The sequence below is a fragment of the Acipenser ruthenus genome, chromosome 1 (genome assembly GCF_902713425.1).
Source record: "Acipenser ruthenus chromosome 1, fAciRut3.2 maternal haplotype, whole genome shotgun sequence".
In the NCBI taxonomy this organism is placed as follows: Eukaryota; Metazoa; Chordata; class Actinopteri; order Acipenseriformes; family Acipenseridae; genus Acipenser; species Acipenser ruthenus.
In genome coordinates, this window is record NC_081189.1 from 80,878,825 (window position 1) to 80,898,056 (window position 19,232).

The 19,232-nt window shown below is 36.2% G+C and overlaps 1 protein-coding gene across 2 annotated transcripts in view; it reads left to right on the plus strand.

Moving 5' to 3' along the window:
* The first annotated feature begins 7,711 nt into the window (after positions 1 to 7,711).
* LOC117420736 (AP-1 complex-associated regulatory protein-like) overlaps positions 7,712 to 19,232 on the plus strand; it is a 30,115-nt gene continuing 18,594 nt past the window's right edge. For both annotated transcript variants that reach the window (XM_034034311.3, XM_034034312.3), the window contains exons 1-2: positions 7,712 to 8,015; positions 17,665 to 17,713. In XM_034034311.3, the coding sequence (XP_033890202.1) occupies positions 7,945 to 8,015; positions 17,665 to 17,713 (120 nt within the window). In that variant the 5' untranslated portion in view covers positions 7,712 to 7,944. The remainder of the gene's footprint in view (positions 8,016 to 17,664; positions 17,714 to 19,232) is intronic.

Consider the following 19,232-nt stretch of genomic DNA (forward strand, 5'->3'; position numbering starts at 1 on the left):
CCTTCACTTCAGGCTAGCCATGCAAAAAGCTAGATCACCCACAGCTACGTTCTAAAACATTCAATATCACTCTTAAAACTAAAACATAATTTCTATACCTTATAGCAATGCATTCAATATAAACAAGATATACATTCAAATATATGTTTACCTTCTAGTATGTAGTGTATATGAAAAACAAGAACTGTTCAAAAGGCAAAGACTTCTGAATACGACCAAACAACAATCAGTTTTTCAGAGACCCTCAGAGCATGGACCATGTCAGCTTGCAAGATCAAGTTCAATGGTATTGAATGGGGTCTTGCTCTGGGCTTATATAGGATTTTCCCTACATTGAAGACATCGAGTCCCAATTAAATATGATCATCAATCTGCCTTGAGAGTTCTTATCTTTGAGTTAATGATACTGGTCAACTCTTTTTTAAAACGAATTGGAGTTATATAAAAACATTCAAAATTAATTGGATATAACTCCTTTCCAAAATATTGGAACATGATCTCATGGTTCTCATTTTCAACCCCTCCTTTCTCTAAAAAGTCAGGTGAACCAAAGTTCACAGGATTCTTGCTACTGAGTACAGTACAAGTTTATATGTGTATTAAAAGAGATGCTGTTTTATATATAACATCAACTTTTTGTTTGATTATATTAACCTGGGTCTACAATATATGTCCATCTTAGCAGCATTTTGTTACCTTTTCAGTGTGTTGTCAATGGGCCAGTTTAACTTCATATACAAATGTGTGTTAACCAAGTATTGGACAAAGACTGTAGGGGTTTATCATAAGCCTTTGAATAAAACCATGAAGCATACAGTGGCCAGTCCAGTTATTTTCAGTTTCATTTCAACTATAAGGAACATGTTAAATATGACTGTGCACATCATGTGAAGCATCAAAAAATCTGTGATGAAGTTCAGTAAGCAGCATTTTCTCAAAATTGTCTCTTTTCATACTTCCTTAATCACAAAGGAATTCTCAGAAGACCTTGCTTAGTCACAGTTTACTCTAAGCATACCGTAATACACTGTATTGTTAAAATGTTTTTAGCAAATTAAATAATTCTATAAATCTTACTTTCTGTGCATTTCCATTTGCTTTGTTGGTCTCAAATGTGCAATTTTGAAAAAAAACAATACCTAAAAGTAAGGCATGTAGACAAAAAGCTAACCTAGTATGAAAATGAACATGTTTGCTATAGATGCTTTTTTTCTTTTTTTAAAAGATGTTTAGAATTATTTACATGTTAAAAATCTAGTGTGTTTGAAGAAAGAAATTTAGCTTTTTATTCCATGGTACATTACAAAACATACCTTGTCTATCTGTGGGCTGATGAGTCATGCAAATGTAAATGTACTTTTCCAAGGTCTATACACCACAGTTTGCATTCATTTACAACTGTCTTTGGCTTTGATATTCAGCTTCCAGATCATCAGTCCAAAGGGAGCATTTAAACAGTCAGGGTTTGAAATTTAAAAAAAATCTCTCATGCACTGAATGCATACTGGCAGTGGCCACCTGCTTCATTAGGCTTAATTTTTGGACTTGAGATGGATTGGAATCTCCAAAAGACTTTGATCATCACAATATAGGGGCTGATGAGCTTAACTGTTTAACAATATGTCTTAGACTGGAGCTGTAGGAATTAAAGATGAACAGTATCTTTCCTAAGTAACAGCTGTCAAAGTATTACAGTGTTACAATATGTAGACAGTGTGTTTGCGTGCGCATTTCACAACAGTATAGGAGGCTGTGTGGTCCAGTGGTTAAAGAAACAGGCTTGTAACCAGGAGGTTCCCAGTTCAAATCCCACCTCAACCACTGACTCATTGTGTGACCCTGAGCAAGTCACTTAACCTCCTTGTGCTCAATCTTTCGGGTAAGACGTAATTGTAAGTGACTCTGCAGCTGATGCATAGTTCACACACCCTAGTCTCTAAGTCGCCTTGGATAAAGGTGTCTGCTAAATAAATAATAAAAATAATAAAGTATGATTTTCACGTTTGTCTAAGCAATTAGTGTGACCCATCTACCATTCAATATAAAATGACACTGTGTCTTTGTAGATACAGTATTCATGTATTGCAATTTAAAGGCATATCTGCATGTTGGATTTGTGCATCTTCCATTATGCACAAACTGCACCTGAACTGCTTGTAATATCCATCATGGTGCTCTATGTCTAATCATTGCATCCCATGCACCCTTTTCTTGTCCTATTTTCCTTACACTTGAATGGTATATAAAAATGTTTCTTAATCAACAACCTAAGCTAATGTGTCGCTGAAGATTAATTTTTGTACCATTATTTCCCACCTCGCTTTCAGCCAAATGCTTTTGTGTAACCAGTACCCGTAGGTAGGTAATTAACATTTCCTATTTTAGGGGAGGTTCACGACAATGCTAGATTCACATACACAATCCACATCCTTATTTAATCACAGACAGGGTTGCTGGTAAGTGTCTGAGAAACAAGGGATATGTATAAATAAACAGAAAAGCACAACCAGGCCTTAATGCATTGCTTTAATTTAATCTTGTTTGGTCCTATTTCAAATCACTTTTTTAGAGATTGTTTCAATAAGATAATACATGTAGGTTTTTTAAAATGTTTTTAATGTTTTTTTATTATTTTTTTTACAAATTGTTCATTAAACACATACATCTTTTACAAATGTGAACATTAACAACATCATTTTGCATTGCAAGATCATTTTTATTATTACAGTTGCATTTATGCATGTTTACTAGTCAATGCTTTGTAACATGAGAGAGAGAGAGAGAGAGAGAGAGAGAGAGAGAGAGAGAGAGAGAGAGAGAGAGAGAGAGAGAGAGAGAGATATTTTAAACGATCACACCCATACACATTTTAAACGAGACATACATTTTTAAATACATTAGGATTGTAAACATTATCCACCCAGGGAATACCAATACAGTGCTATAAAGGACTGGTGGAAACAGACCTGGTTATTCAGCCTCAGACCTGCCAATCCACTGCATTGCTCACTGAACCTGTTTCTCAGTAAAGTCCCATGAAATTTAACACTCTAGACAGAACTTTTGGCATGAATGTTTGTCTTGCTTTGTTGAACTTTATGTTTTTCTGGCAATACTTTGCTGTGCACTATGTGCGCTGCTGTGAGGTCAATGACTATTTGTGACTGAAATATAATGAGTTTTGGTTGTAAATCTCCCTCCTGACCTGTGAGGGCGCTAAGCAGCGAAAGGGGAAGGCTTTGGACGGGCTGGCCTGACAGTTCTTTCCCCGGGCCGGGAAGTCGGTCAGTCTGGAAGAAGGCGAGACTCCATTGCAGGAACGTATTGACCCGGAAGGGAAACGGCATAGCAGCTGCAGACAGTAGAGGCATAAAGGGGACGGAGGATCGTAAATGTTTTCCTTCGCTTGGTTCAGAAACGACAAGGAACTGGAAGGACCGGGAGAGTTTCCCACTTGTATTGTATTTCAAAGAGAAGAGTTTGTGAATGTTTTGTTTGTTTTGTCGTTGTTAGTAATTGTCTTTTGTTTTTGTGAAAATCACTAGACGGCTAACACGTCTCCGGAGCTGTCGCCTTGGACCAGCACTACCCGGAGCAACATTACACCAGAATCACTGTTTAATTATTATCACCCACCACGAGCTCTACTGTATGGACCCGGACTGGTGACCGTGTTAGTATATTGTGGGACGGACATTTGGGTTTATTGTTTGGGACTGTAACCCTGTTGTTATTTACACATTGCTGTCCCAGTCCCTGACCATCTTCCACCACCTCCTCAAGACTCACCTCTTCAGACAGCACCTGTAGAAACTCCTCTTTTCCATCTGGACATTTATCACTCTTCCTTAAATGCGCTTTACTTGCTCTTATCTGCGCCCTATTTTACTGCTTTTAATCCTGTACTTTAGAGTACTGTAATCTGTAGTATTTTGTATTTAATTATATCCTGATGTAACTATCACTGACACTGTTATCTGCTCCATTATTGAATGGTATTTTGTTATACTTGTACTTGCTAGAACCGAAGTGATTGTATTTTATCTTGCTCTTAATTGTATTAATACTTGTACTGTGATTCTTGAAATGTGTCTTTCTTTATAACTGTAAGTCGCCCTGGATAAGGGCGTCTGCTAAGAAATAAATAATAATAAATAAGTAGAAACAGTTGCTATCACACCCAAATCGGCTTCGCTGTGCTCATTCTTTTCTATAAACATGCCCATAATTTGTCAGTTCTGTCTTTGTGTATGCTTATCAAAAACATTGCATATAAAATTGTTAGTGTTCTTGTTTTTGTGTGGAGAGTGGCTCCTGGAAAAATAATTTAATATGTTTTTTCTTTTTTGGTGGCGGTGAAATTCAGATTTTTGCTGCCTCCTTCACAACACTATCGGCTTCTAAAGCGTTCATTTTTCCATTCTTTAATTATCCTAATTCTCTGTATATTTTGTAAAAAAAGCAATCTATTTCTTGCGCTGAAAAAATTTAGCTCACAGCAAAAGTAAAGGCTCAAAGCAGAATTTGTGTGCAGCTGCTCTGCACACTGATAGGCTGTCTGTCTGCCACTGAATTGGGTGACGTCTCCCTCTCCTATTGCAGTCATGATCTGACACATGTTTTAACCTGAAGAAACATTATTTTTGGTGGTCCTATTGGTTAAGATAGCACCACCAGAATGTTCACTTTATTATTATTATTTATTTCTTAGCTGACGCCCTTATCCAGGGCGACTTACAATTGTTACAAGATATCACATTATTTTTACATACAATTACCCATTTATACAGTTGGGTTTTTATTGGAGCAATCTAGGTAAAGTACCTTGCTCAAGAGTACAGCAGCAGTGTCCCCACTGGGGATTGAACCCACAACCCTCCGGTCAAGAGTCCAGAGCCCTAACCACTACTCCACACAGCTGCCCTATACAGGTGTGGTAGCTGTTTGTGTGGGTCTGTGTTTGTGTTGTGTTTATTCCTGATCAGTATAAACTTTGCACTGTGAGACACTGACTGTATTTATCTACAAACCGCACACCACCCAGGGATATCACTAAATAAACTTCACTGAAGAATTCATATCAAAAGTCTTACATTAGAATGTTTATATTGTGAGCCAGGTAGCCAGACTAAAATGAATTTGCACTGTAGCAATATTATCATTGGTGCCCCTTTTCTTCTGTTGAAGTTCTCATGGTTCTTTGCGCATAGCTTATACTTAAGTTTGGTCATACTGATATACTCCACTAAGGGTGAAAATGTGCTACTACTGCAATATTTAAAAAACATTGCATTTTAATGTAAAAAAAAAAAAAAAAAAAAAAGAGCAGGCTACCTAAATATTTTCATCACAATAAAAGGGGTGGAATAATAATCAATCACTAGGGTCATTCTTTAAGTTGTCACTGATACAGCACATTTGATCTGAAATCCTTGGGTAACCAGTAGATAAAACTTGTGTTAGATTGTTGTTATTTGTTTGCACAAGGCTTGCGCTGAACAGGACTGAACAAATCTATTTCAGTTTTAAAGTTTTAAAAAAATCACTGTCGCCACCTGCTGGGTATAAATAGTCATACTATTTAAATATGTTTTAATTAGGAAACTCAAGCTCTTTTCACACTGGCATGCTGTACCCGGGTCGCGACCCAGTTTCATACGGGTCGGCTACGTGATTTCACACTGCTTTTTAAAGAAGCAGGGTCGACCTGGGTGACAGAAGCAAGTACACTGTGCGCAAAGCGTCTCTGGATTGAATTGTCGGCCCAAATGTTGATTAGAGCATTTTTCTTCATCCCTGCTGTGATCTGGCTCATGGGGTGTCTCAATCAACAGAAATATGGCTGAACAGAATAAACAAAAATGTTCCTTGCAGAAGTGAAACCTTCACGTAGACGTGGCTGTTTGTTACTTCACCCATCATGCATTTTGTCTCACTCAATCCAGGTCAAAGCGTGTCGACCCAGTTTAATATTAATATACTATATACATGTAGTATTGAAAGTCACTTTACATTTGCAAAAAAAAACAAAAGGGTACCAAAGTAGATACAAAAGGGTACCAAAGTAGATACAGAAAATGCAGCACACTCACTTCACATGTTGTAAATAGATTTGGATATGGCAATTACAAGACAGATTAATGGTAAAGTATAGAGTGTAAAATATTAGTATACAATATAGGATACCAGTACAAATTGATTGGGCTTGAAAAAGAGCAATAAGATTTTAAAAGCCTTATTACTGTGAAAATGTTATACTGTAATAGTACATTGCTAAATAGACTCAATGCTAAAGATATCTATATAAAATAACTCACTCTAATGAGAGTGTCCTGGTGGAATCTTGGTTGCTATTTTAATTGCATTTCTACAATAACTTGTGATATTTGAAATGTGGTTCTCTAAATGTGCCTTTATCTGACTTTGAACTTTTCAGAGGAATCCTACAGTAAGTGCCCTCACTGAACAGCCTCATTCCATTCAAATAATGTGACAAAATGATCCACCTACTCTCTTGCTATATAGTGAAAGTTTGTGGGGCTGGCAGAGTTGAAAGGTCACGCTGTCACATGATTTGAATGGAATGAGAAAGGATGCTCAGCACCGGCACTTCTCCAGACCAACGCTATGAAGATTCCAGAGCTATTCATTTGATATTTCTAAGTAAAGGAAAGGTCATGACCACAAGTGATTTTAATTTGAATTGTACGATATTTACCCACAACACACCCAGTTTTAGCCTTTAAATCAGATATGTGTATTCTTTCCAAAATCAAAAAGTGTCCTCCAAAGAGCCCCCTGTAAAGCACTCACTGTATTAACATCCCATGTATGTTAAGGTTTCTATTAAAAAAGGGCACATGCCTTTATTCAAAATTGCCAAGCTTTTTTCTTGGAGTTGTTGTGAGTGAGCATCCTGCTCCCTTCAATATGAGCCAATTTTTCAGAAATGTGTTTTGAGATTTTTATCTCAACTTTGAACGCCGATACTACCACCATAACTTAATGACCAGGGCTGTAAATGTTCATGGCTGGAGATCTCCTTTGATACTAACATTAAAAGCAGGAGCTTACGTCATACCTTTTTTTAGAATTGTCACAACAGTAGTATGAAATCAGTTAATTTTAAGATCTGAAAATGTATATTTTGGATGGCCACTAGGGGGGCTCCCATATCTCAGAAACTAAAAACATCTGAAATCTTATATTATATGGTTAATCATTGTTCCTCATAACTATCCTAAATACAAAATATGAAGGGATTTGACTGACCCCCATCTTCCGACCTTTGCCTGGTTTTCTCATGCAATGACACGTAAGCTATAAGTTAACGTTGCTGTATGCACATTGTGTTCCCAAACCACTGCAACATAACATGCGTTTTGAACAATCTCCAACCAAGAAACCGCTGGCTTCTGTTGGACTTGTCAATCAGATGTTTTGTGTGCTGCAGTATTATATATACCGTATTATTTCGACTATAACCCCACCGACGAATTTTTGTGGGTGCTCTTCTGGTCAAAAAAAGGCAGATGACAGATTAAAACAAAAGCACAATTAAATAAAACAATAATAAAGCACCTTATCGCAAACGACAATCTTTGAAAATTAAATAAATAAAATAAATATATCTTGTGAAGGGTGTTTCTTCGCATATGCGCTTATTTTAATTGGGTAAAGTGGGTGTATGTAGGAAGTGACGTAAAGGACAATGTGGTTGCTCCGGTTCTATTCTATGACAAAGTAGAAGGGCAGTAAACCTGCAATGTGGAGTTTTGTATGTCAGATGGTGTTGTAGACGAGTTGTAGAAACATGGCAACACTATCAATATGAAGAAAAGGCCATTAATACAATAAATAAACCTGTTCCTAATACATGGTTTACGGCGTGTTGTTGCCACAAGGTGTAGTACGCTGTTGTTGTTGAGGCTTTGCCAGTATGCGATGGGGAATTGTTGGGCTCAATGTTGTGTGTTCTTCAAAAGGGAAACCAGCAGGATCCAGGGAGGAGGAGGGTGAGAAAATAAATACATTTGCAATTTGCTGTTGCTGTTGCTGTTGCTGTGCAAACGTTTGGAAAAGAATACTGCCGGTTTTCCATAGCGTGACATGTCAGTACATTGTCTTTGGGTTTTGAGCGGGTATCAACAAGACTTTCAAATATTCAAGTCGCATTTTTTTTGTTCTTCTTTAAACTAGCTTTGAATCTTTTTAGTATTTTAATCTGTACGTGCTTTGTGGTAATGTACTGTATCAAAGTATTATCGTAGTATCGTATTGTAGTGGTGTACATATGTGGTGGTGGTGGGGGGGAGAGAGACTCCCTATGAATGATATGAACACAGCAGTATGCTTATCTTATTTTAAGTGACACATTTATACTGGTCATTGTTTTTGTATTAAGCAATAGAGAATCCAACAGTGTTGTGTATAGGCTACAGATTTAGCATGCTTTTTAAATTATGTTTTAAACTGGGCACTGTCAATTTCATTGATCCTCGATAATATCCACACCGCTTAGTATTGTGGATACATAAAAACAATATATTTCTTTGGTTGCTGTATTGTGTGCCACCCTCCAATGGCGACTTTGTTGAAATACAGCACCTCTGTAGTTACAGTTGGTTTCCATTCATACAGATCTGTCTTGTTTGTCAAATCATTTATAGTATTCACTGACTTGTTTGTTGATTTTACCTTATGTTTCAGTGGATACCATGTGCTTTTTTTAATATAAACTATCCTTTCAATGTAAAGTTAATTTACCAGTGCATAGTCTTGAAATACTGCAGCAGGAATATTGATTCCAACAATGCAGCCACTGGCCACGGTTTTAGTAAAAATCTTATATTGTTTGAGGGAACTGCGGTATTATTTGTTTTGTCTACACCTTTGAAGTCAGAATGATCAATAATCGTTTGGTCATAAATTTGTCATACAAGATCTTTCAGAATGGCTAATTGATACCTGCACTGTGGTACCTGTAACTATATAGAATCATATTTCCTTTTGTACAAAAATAATAAATAGTTTGGGTTAAGTAAATTACATTTATAGTACATAATTTTGTGTAGTGTACTGTATTCTTTTTTTATTTTTATTTATTCAATATTATACAGAGAAACTGTGATGCATCATCTTGGTCACTGAGACATGTTGGCAAGCAGGTGGTAGGCCTACAGTAACTATGTGTAAATTCATAACATTTATACTTTACTTTTAATTGGACACCCAATAAGTTTTCCTATATGCACCCTGCAAGGTTTGCATGAGACATTGACTTGAATTTGATATAAAACAACAAAGACTTCATCAGGTCTAATACAAAATACCTTTGGGACATACTTTGTAGGCGACGCAGTTTACTGTGGTTAGAGTATTTAGAAAGGACAAGGCAAGTCTTCCTATGGCATATTGTTCATAAACTTGATGCTTTTTATTTTGAGCAGGGAACGTTGAGCAGTACTTTATTCCCCTCCATGTACTGTACACTGATATAACAAATAAATCAGGTTGTTGACAGTTGGGTTTGTGTGAGCTGTAACCGTGGCTGTAGTAATCCCTTTGTGGCACTGGTACAGTAATTTAATATGAGACACTCCGGCGCATACATCGCACCGGTGTATTCACTCCCCCCTTTTAAGGACCTTTAAAAAATGCCAAGAAAATCTACGTTTTTTACGGTACTATTTATTTCGGGAATAAACAAAACAATGTTTAACTTGAACTGCTATTTGGCATCCTTTGTTTTGTAGTTAATTCACTGTGGTAAAGTAAGCCCTACACAACTTATTCTTTACTCCTGGGATATTTTTCTATTTTAACGTGTTACATATTGTAAGGTCTTGCTGTAAAATAAAGGCACACACAGGGGCCACGACCCCCTACCCCTGCTGCTTTGCTGTCTCTGCCTGCGTTCAGAGCAATATAATGGCATTTATTACTTTTTGAAAACTAACAAATATCCGAACAGATATTTATATCATGAGCAAGTATCCGAACATGAAAATCCTAGCACTAGTTAAAATGGAAGGCTATTTTTTAATGCTACCCCATTACCATTAAAGATTGTACAGTATTTATTGAGATTGTTCATGACTTCAATGTAATATTGCATTTTACCGCCTGAAAATACATATTCTCTCTTTGTTAAAATTAGAGGGTAAGTTACTCCCAGACCTAAAACCTTATCTGGAGCGTTGGTTACACTTGTCTGTCTTCTGGTTTCAGATAGGGTATACATGGTATTTGTGTTAAAGAATTATCACAAGTGTCTGACATTCAGTTCATATCTATTCGTGTTCGCTGCACCACTGAACCACAATACAGTAATTGATCTAGTCTGCACAGTAGTGACTAGAACACAGTTTTGCAAACAAGGGTGTTTCTGTCTTGTCCTTCTATCTTATCTTGTATTGGCTTACAGACTTAGCTCTTTTACACAGTAACACAGTATGGTATGTACAGATGTAGCTTCAAGGATCCTAAAATATCTTTCAAATTAGTGCTGCCTAAATGCAAAAAATGAAATAAATGGAGCAGAACATTGTCCTAGTTTTTCAACATGCTTTTAGTTTTAAATGAGGAATGGAAATTACCACTTAAGCCCCTTTCACACTGGCATACTCTACCCGGGTTGTGACCCGGTGTCATGCGGGTCAGCTACACGATTTCACACTGCTTTTTGAAGAAGCAGGGTCGACCTGGGTGACAAAAGCAAGTACACAATACGCGTATCAATGCCCCAGAAGCAGCTTGTTACAGACGCTTCCATCGAAGCTTCTCTGGATTGACTCGTCAGCCCAAAAGTTGATCAGAGAAAATGTTTAATAATCCCTGCTGCAATCTGGCTCATGGTGTGTCTCAATCAACAAAAATATGGCTAAACAGAAATGTCCCTTGCAGAAGTGAACCTTCACGCAGGCGTGGCTGTTTGTTACTTTGTCCGCTTACGAACGCCCAGCATGCATTGGGTCTCACTCGACCTGGGACAAAGTGTGTCCACCCACATGCTGAGGTGGGTTGGGACCCGGGTAGGAGCGCTGGTGTTAAAGGGGCTTTATTTCAATTGATAGTTAATGTGTTTGTAAAACTGTGGGCCGTGCATTAGAGTAGCTGCAGTTTGTCACAATGGACAACCTGACAAAATCTCGTCTTGATTCTCCATTCAGCCATATGCAATATACTTGATTTAGTATTTAGCAATCTTATATTTGTATCATACACTCCTAGCCTCTTAAATGTAGCTGTTTCCAATTGATTTGGCTATATTCCAATACATTATTTATTCAAATACTTTAACCAGTATGCACTCTTTCACGTTCTTTCTTTTGCGATTTATGAGGACCTGCTGGTTAGTAAGCGGCCACAAGCAACTTTAATTAATTGAGGATAGCAGCTGGACATGTTAATTTACTGGAGGGAGTAGGTGAAATCCAGACCAAAACAAAACTAAAACAACGCAAAACAACTGCAATGGAATTACTGCGTCTCTATGTCCTATATGATCTGTGTGTGCATGTGATTTTGTAAACGCAAATAGAATTTGTTTTAAAAGAAAATGTTCACACAATAAACCAGTTGAAGAAATAGGATAATATTTTTCAAGCATAGAGTAAAGTGTGGGCTACATAAAATCATAGACCACAATGTTGTTTACAAATAAATTGAAACACTTTTTTAGCTTCTGTGCGAGGAACAAAAAACGCTACAATCTAATAAAATGAAAATAAAATCTACTTGCATATCTAACTGATAATGACCTTAAACTTTCACAAAAGCAGAGTGCAGTTTCAAATACAACTTGAAACAAATGACACTACAGTAGTGATATATCAGCGCTTGTATTTCCTGTCAGACTGGATGTGCTCTTGCAGAGCTCCGCTCGTCACTCTGGACAGAACGTGCTCTGCTCTGATTCTTCAGGGGACCTTTTTTGGTGCACCAGAAAATTGTTGCAGGAACAAAAAACTGCAGTTTACTGCAAAGTTTAGTAAAGAAAACTGGGGTGTTTGAATGCAAGTGAGGTATATAATGATTTTAAAGTTCAAACAGCAAGTAAGAGACTAAACATTACATCCGAGAAAAGGTGCAACATGCACAAAACAAAGATAAGCATAACAAATATAAACTTTCATATTTCTACATATTTACATTAAAAGGAAGATCCTCATAAAACAGTGCTGTAGATTTATTGTCATCACTTAAAAGTTTCCTTATTTATTTTCATTGATTTAAAACTTTTTTTTCACTGAGATTTTACTTTTTTTCAGTTTTTGTGCTACTGGTACAGTACATACGTTAAATAAATAAATAAAATGAATGGCTATACTGAATTCTAAGGTAAAACTAAGAACTTAAGTCGAGTAAACAAACATTTGTGTGCTTTAGAAGACACTAGCCTACATGATTACTTGAATCTCTTAAGTGTTACTTTATTATTTAATGTACTGTAGCCATTTTTTTTTTATTAAAACAAATTTTTGAGAGATGCTGAGTAGGCAAACACTCAACAAATTGCAGGGTTACAAACTACATAATGTATATTGTACAGTGTAGCTCTTCATGACATCTTCATGAATTATGGAACCTTGGGAGACAGAATTTGTACAGTGTCTTCTAGTACGGAACATTAACCTATAAGAAGTCAAGGCTTAGCACTGAACAGATACAGCACATTTGGTGCTCATTAAACAGTTTTGTACAGTATGTATTTATTTTTTATCCTTGATGTGTCTTTTTTTTCCCAAATGGTGTAATTTATTGCTTTAAAGATTAAGCCTAGTAGATGATGGCATCCTTAGAGAGATACACTGAATGCCTTTCATTTTTCCCAGTATGGAAGACAGCTAATCCTGTAACAAAGGCATTTTAGTCAATTATTCCCAATAAACGGGTATCCTAGGTGTCCAAAAATAACAATGCCTCTCAGATTCTTTTCTCATTATGTTTAAAATAGAGTTAATAAAAATCCCCCAACCAAATAATGCATTACCTAAAGTAAGAGGTCAATGTCTAATACCTTGTTTTCACTGTGGGCCGGGGCTGGTCCTGACCTGCCCAGGCCAACAGAAATGCATTTCTGTGTTTTTTCTTAACGTGACCAAATTCTGAAGTTCTTGTCCTGCATCATCATCGTCACTGGGGGATTGTGGGAATGTATTGTGCAGTGTTTTAAAGAAACCCGTAGTAGTAGAAGTTCAGGAAAAAAAAACCCTGCCTGAGTCATGGATGCTACAGCATGAATACAGTAAGCTTAATCTGAGTTTTTTGGTTAACTATTAGGAGTTATTAATGCAGCTTTAGGGGAGAACAGTTTATTTTACAGGGATCTGATTCTTCAAATAATATACTTTGTGTGAACTTCTAACCTTATGTGAACAAGTGCCATTTTAAGCTTTAAACAAGAAAACCTTTCAATGCAAGAAACATGTTGTGCAGAGGATCGTTATCAAGGTTAGAGTAAACCAGTGCAATAATATAAAGGCCACTGATTGCAAACCATATCGCCTCCCCCCTTGAGTTTTAAGTTTGGATTAATAAATATGCCAGTGAACAGTTTCAGTGCAAATATGAAAAGGAATGTTGAGCTACTGTACTTTAAATACAGTGCATTTCACAACACTGTTTTTATTACAACAGGTATTTTAGTTAACACAATCCCTAAAAGATATATACTAAATTATACTTTATAGTGTTCTGTAGATAAAGGTGTTTTTTTTATTTTTTTTATTTCGAAGACTAGAAAACTCCTTTTGGTAAGACACAGCGCTAGCACCATTCTTACAGCATTGTGTAGACGATCAGACCCCATAACACTGCCAGTACAGGAGTTATGGCATTGTGAAGCGTTGCGTTGCATTTGATTTGTACCATTTGTTTTGAAACTTAATTATCTAGAAACAATAGTTTGCCATTAATAATGTGTTCTGCTAAGGCTAGCATTTTCCATTAAATATCACACTTGTGTTCTAAGAATTGATAATAAAGCAGCTGGGCAGCAAAATTGATGATTTAAAACAACTCATTACTGTTGAGCTGGACATTGATCTTATCTCTCCCAGCAAATTACCAGAATAGTACTGTATAAGTGATGTAGGTGTATCATAGAGTAAATTCTGCTTGCTAGTCTATTTAAATTGTTATACTTTATTTATTTGTATTCCTGTCATTTGGAAGGCATGTTGACTAATGCACAATCCTCAGTTTACTTATTAATTTAAAAAATATAAACCATGCTATTTATTTATTTTTACCCTAGCTATTGATGTTTTGCAATCTCTGTTAATGGTTTAGAGTTCTCTTGCTTTAATACTGAATTATAATTAACTTATGTTTACATTAGGCGTAATCCACAGAATAACTGTGTACAGTACTATCATTTGGTTTTAGAAAATGTGAGACTGTGTTGGTGAGAAATGGCTTGGCTTGAGAAATGTTTGCAATGGAAATCTAGGGAATGAAAGACTAATAGTGGCAGTATTAGTATTTATGATTTTGAGCACTTGATCATGTCACGTTCAGTACCCTTTGTGCACCTTTCTGTTCTATTTTCTCTAATAAAGCCACTGAACAAATATTGTAAGATCTTATCTTATACCGTTTCTGGGGATGGAAATAAGACTCCCATTGCATTTCAGTTTGATCCAGTCCTGGTTTTACACTGAGTTTAATGAGATACACCTGAGCTTGTTACCTGTACACTGGCCAGTCAAGTTGGTATTACAACCTGGAATGGGTGAAACTGCTATGCAATAGGTTTCTTACTTCCTTCCCTGCATCTTATATATTTAACTAGATTCAACAATTAAATTGTAGATACCATAAAGACATAATATTAACTATTAGAAAGGAAAGAATTCTGAGCTACTATATTACTGTTTTGGAGTTAGGCATGTCATTTTGTACTGTAGTTGATAATGTAGTACCGTAGCTACCCAAATTACCTCATGTTCAGGGTGATGTGTTTAAAATTATACATATACTGTACAATGTTGTCCCTTAACCAGACATAAAGCTTAAAACAAAATTAAACCATAGTGAAGTCTGTTTGTTCCATAAGATGATAAAAAAAATAATAATAATAAATAAGCTCACGTGCATGATCATTTATCCAGGTAAAACTGTATTTTAGCTTGAATGATGTTAATTATCATTGGGCGGCTGAGTGATCAATTGCAATAAACCAAACATTCAACACTATGCAGCATAGAAATGACACAGGACTGTTTCCAAACTGCATGGGAATTTAAACTCCAAAGTCATTACCCCATCAATTTATTGTTTGATTGTGCTTGAGCTGATACCTAAATTAGGTTAAAGATAGCTATGCAGGGGTTGCAACACTGATGGCTTTACTGATGTACAGTGACTCAGTATTATGATACAAGTGGGTATAAAAGTTAAACTTTTCATATATTCTGGATCTTTAAATGCTGTTTTAAATTGAGGTGAAATGGACATTACTTAACATTAGTTGTGGAGGGCATCATAATCTATGTCATGATGGTGTTCTATATTTGTCGGAGTCATGTGATTAATTGGGAACGTGAAAGCTATGTCTTTCTGGAACATCATTTTAATGAGACACAGGGATGTGCTAGTCGTATCGCCCGGTGCCCGGGACAGCAAGTTTTTCCACTATACTTTGCCCGTCGGACAAGTAGTTTTTTTATTTATTTATTTTTCCTATGTTCATTCTGTTGCTAGAAAGACGCTCTGGGTATATTTATAGAGAGCCACGCAAGTTTCTGAAAACTGAAAAGTGTTTACGTCCCACCCCTATCACTTCTGATTGAGTAGCTGTGGAACAAGCTGATCTTCTATTGGTTACAAAGAAACCCAGAAATGGCTACCTGAGAGCTTCTGGCAATGCACAGACTAATCTTTAAAATTTAAGGTATTACCGGTATTTACGTTTTTAAGTGATACTGCTTTCTTAATATGTGAACCTGACATTTAAATGAAGAAATCTAGTCAAGTTAGAAAACAACAACAAAAAAATCAACCCACCATAGTCGCTAAGGTATTAGCAGATTAGAAAAAATCATTGTGTAATTTTATAAGTGTGTACTTCATTGTTGGGATGTTTAAAAAAAAAAAAAAAAAGTTTACTGTTTAGAAGCATTTCAAGACAAACTTTCCCTGCCAGAAAAAATAATGATTTTTTTCTTTAGATTTGAGTGTTGCTTACCTGGTTTGCTATTTACCATATGTACATTTTTTTTAGATTTAAATGCTCTATTAAAAAAAAGATTACTAGATTTGAACAGAAGCGATATTAGTTATTTTTTGGACATGCACAATCCATCGATTTATGAAAATATTAAAACATGAAGATTGAGAAATATGTTTCTAATGATAGAAATTAAATGCTTATATATGAGTATTATTGTTTTAAAATGTTTTATTATTGTTTTAAAATAAAATACAGACTGTAACTCTCATGGCATTTTCAGTGAGAGTAGTGCAGGAAAAGAATGTTGCCCTCTGCCCCCCCCCCCCCCCCTCAGAAAAAAAGTATATAATAGAAATAAACAAAAGAAAAATGTGCAGAATTTGATGGAGCCTACTGTAAATAGTGTGTGCATTTTGGTAGAAAAACAATACAAAAAGCAGAGAAAACTGACCGGTTATACATGTCCTTTAAAAATCTGGGGTTCAGCAGTTACAAAACTGAAAGAACGTCAAGAAAAATCATAACTCCACAACAATAGTTGGCAATTATTTCATATCTGTGATGCAACAAACTAAAACACTTGTACATTAGGAGTTGGATTCAGTTGATAAGGAGTGGAAAAAACCAGGCAGACGCTGTTTTTATATTTGAATAACTCCCAAGTATTGCTTATTATAGTTGTACTCTTAGTATGTTATTTAAATGTACTAGCAAATGTGTTCTGAAAGGAACATTTCCTTAAAGTATGTTATACATTTGTTGAGATGAGGTCACAGGGAACCTTCTGTGTATCTTGAAGAATTTAGTGAACCCGTCAAGCTAGAAAAACTTTGCATCACCTAGTAGAATATTAGGATGCAGACATAATTTTAAAAAATAAAAATAAAGAAACCTATTTGAACATAATTTTGATATTTTGTTTAACATCATGCAATCTAGAAACTACAAAATGGTATCTCAAAAGTCTACCGGAAACTACAATAGTAGTACAGTGTTTCATGTTAGATTTTGAAATGCCACATTTTTCAATTTGTGGAAAACTACAAAGCGATATGTATCCAACACATTCTGAAAGCAATGGCAGCGATACAGGCGGCAAAATGCCTCGCGTGCCGCGCCACGCCTGTCAGTCCCGGGCTTTAGGCATGGTCCAGTGCCATGCTTTTTATTGGTATTGACAAATTTAACAGCGTGTTGTTATCTGCTTAGTAGGGAATATTGATTGTAAATCTTGACTACTACAGTAATTAATGTGGCGTTCAGTGCAAAAGAGCTGGCTAAAGCCTTCACGATAACTTTAACAAAGAAACTGATACTGCTGATTAGATATGGTCTTCAGACATGTGTTGCCGCACATTTGGAAAATACATCTTCATTGAGCAGGATTTATTTATTCAAAAAGTGTTTGAAATCCCAACATTCAATATGGCAGAATGTAATGTTAACTATTGGCGATGTCCAGTAATTTCTTTTTTTCTCTATTGCAGTGCCAAATACTTTAGAACCAGTTCTACTGGAGAGCACTTTACCATAGAGGTACAGTATTTTTACATTTATTTATACATACATACACACACACACACACACCGTTGTAGTCAAAAGTTTACATACCCCAGTGGAAGTTTATAATTCCTAGAAATTTCTCAAACAAAGAATTTTAGGAAAAATCTTTTGTAGCAAAAGTTTTGCTTTTGTGGATGAGGGAAAAAAAGTTACAAGAAATAGATGTCTACAATTATTTATTTCAGCAATTTTTTTGTAAAACTCCAAAAATGCTAATTCAAAAGTATTCTTACCTTTGATGCTGTGATATTATTGTCTACAAGGTGCTAGAAATTTCTATTATCAAGAAGTACAAGACTCATGGTACTGTCACAACGCTCCCTCGGTCTGGATGAAAGAAAGTTCTTTCACCAAGAACAAGTAGAAGAATTGTGAGGAAGGTTAATAACAATCCGAGATTGACTGCCAAAGATCTTCAAAGTGAATTGGCTGCAAATGGGACTGGGGTTTCCATTTCAACCATAGATCAAGTATTGCATGGTGAAGGTCTTAGACAAATAGTGGTGTCAGCACAGATTAATAGTGACAATAAAAGAAAAGCTGTTACAGGTAGATGGTGTACAAAAATAAAATGTATATCCATTCAAGAAAAAGAGAAACGGTTGACAAAATCTATTGAAGACTGTGTATTATTTTAAAGTAATAATCCAAACTGTCACCATTAATGACATATTACTTATCATGTCATAGCATCAGTGCTGCAATATACAGATGATATTTTACAGAAGAGACCACTTCCCACATAGCCAAGCACTGAATCATTGAACAGTTGGAAAAATAAAGGCTTTCTGAAAACAATCAATTCTTCTTGCTCGTTCAAATAAGAGAAGTTCTAGTTATTGCTTCTGCAGTTGAACTTTGTTCAATATATTTCTTACAGTATGTCCTTATCACATCAGCCAGGATATATCTCACAATTTAATGTATATTTTTAATAGGTTTTAAACTTCTAATACAATATTTTAACCCATGGTTTACCATGGAAATTCTGCGGATTCTAAACTTTGTATGACTGTGTGGAAGGGTGGTGGGTAATTCACTGACACAGGAGACAGAAATGAGGCTGTAAACACCGCACAGGTGCCCAGTTTTATTAGAAACTTATTTTGGGTTCAGCCCGCAGAGGGCGCTGTTGTCTGTGGCCTGCCGTACCAGCTATGGTAGCGACAGAGCCACAACTATACCGGAGCGGTACAGGGTACAGAGGTTAGAACAAAAAGAACACTAATCAAAAGGCAAAAGAAACAGAGAAAACAAAACACAGTAAACAAAACTACAAAATAAAAAGTGCTGCACTCGGCAGCTTCTCCCCAACCGTCGCTACTCGTACGGCCCGGGTCTCCGTCCTACTCTAGCGGCTCCCTCAGCCTGCTATCCACTTTGTCGGGGCTGCCCAAGAGTTTTCTTTTCCCCCGCTACTGCTAAATCTTTCTTTCTTTTGGTTTCTTATTTGTTTGTCTCGCCGGGATTTTTCGTCCGGGCTGATTTTCCT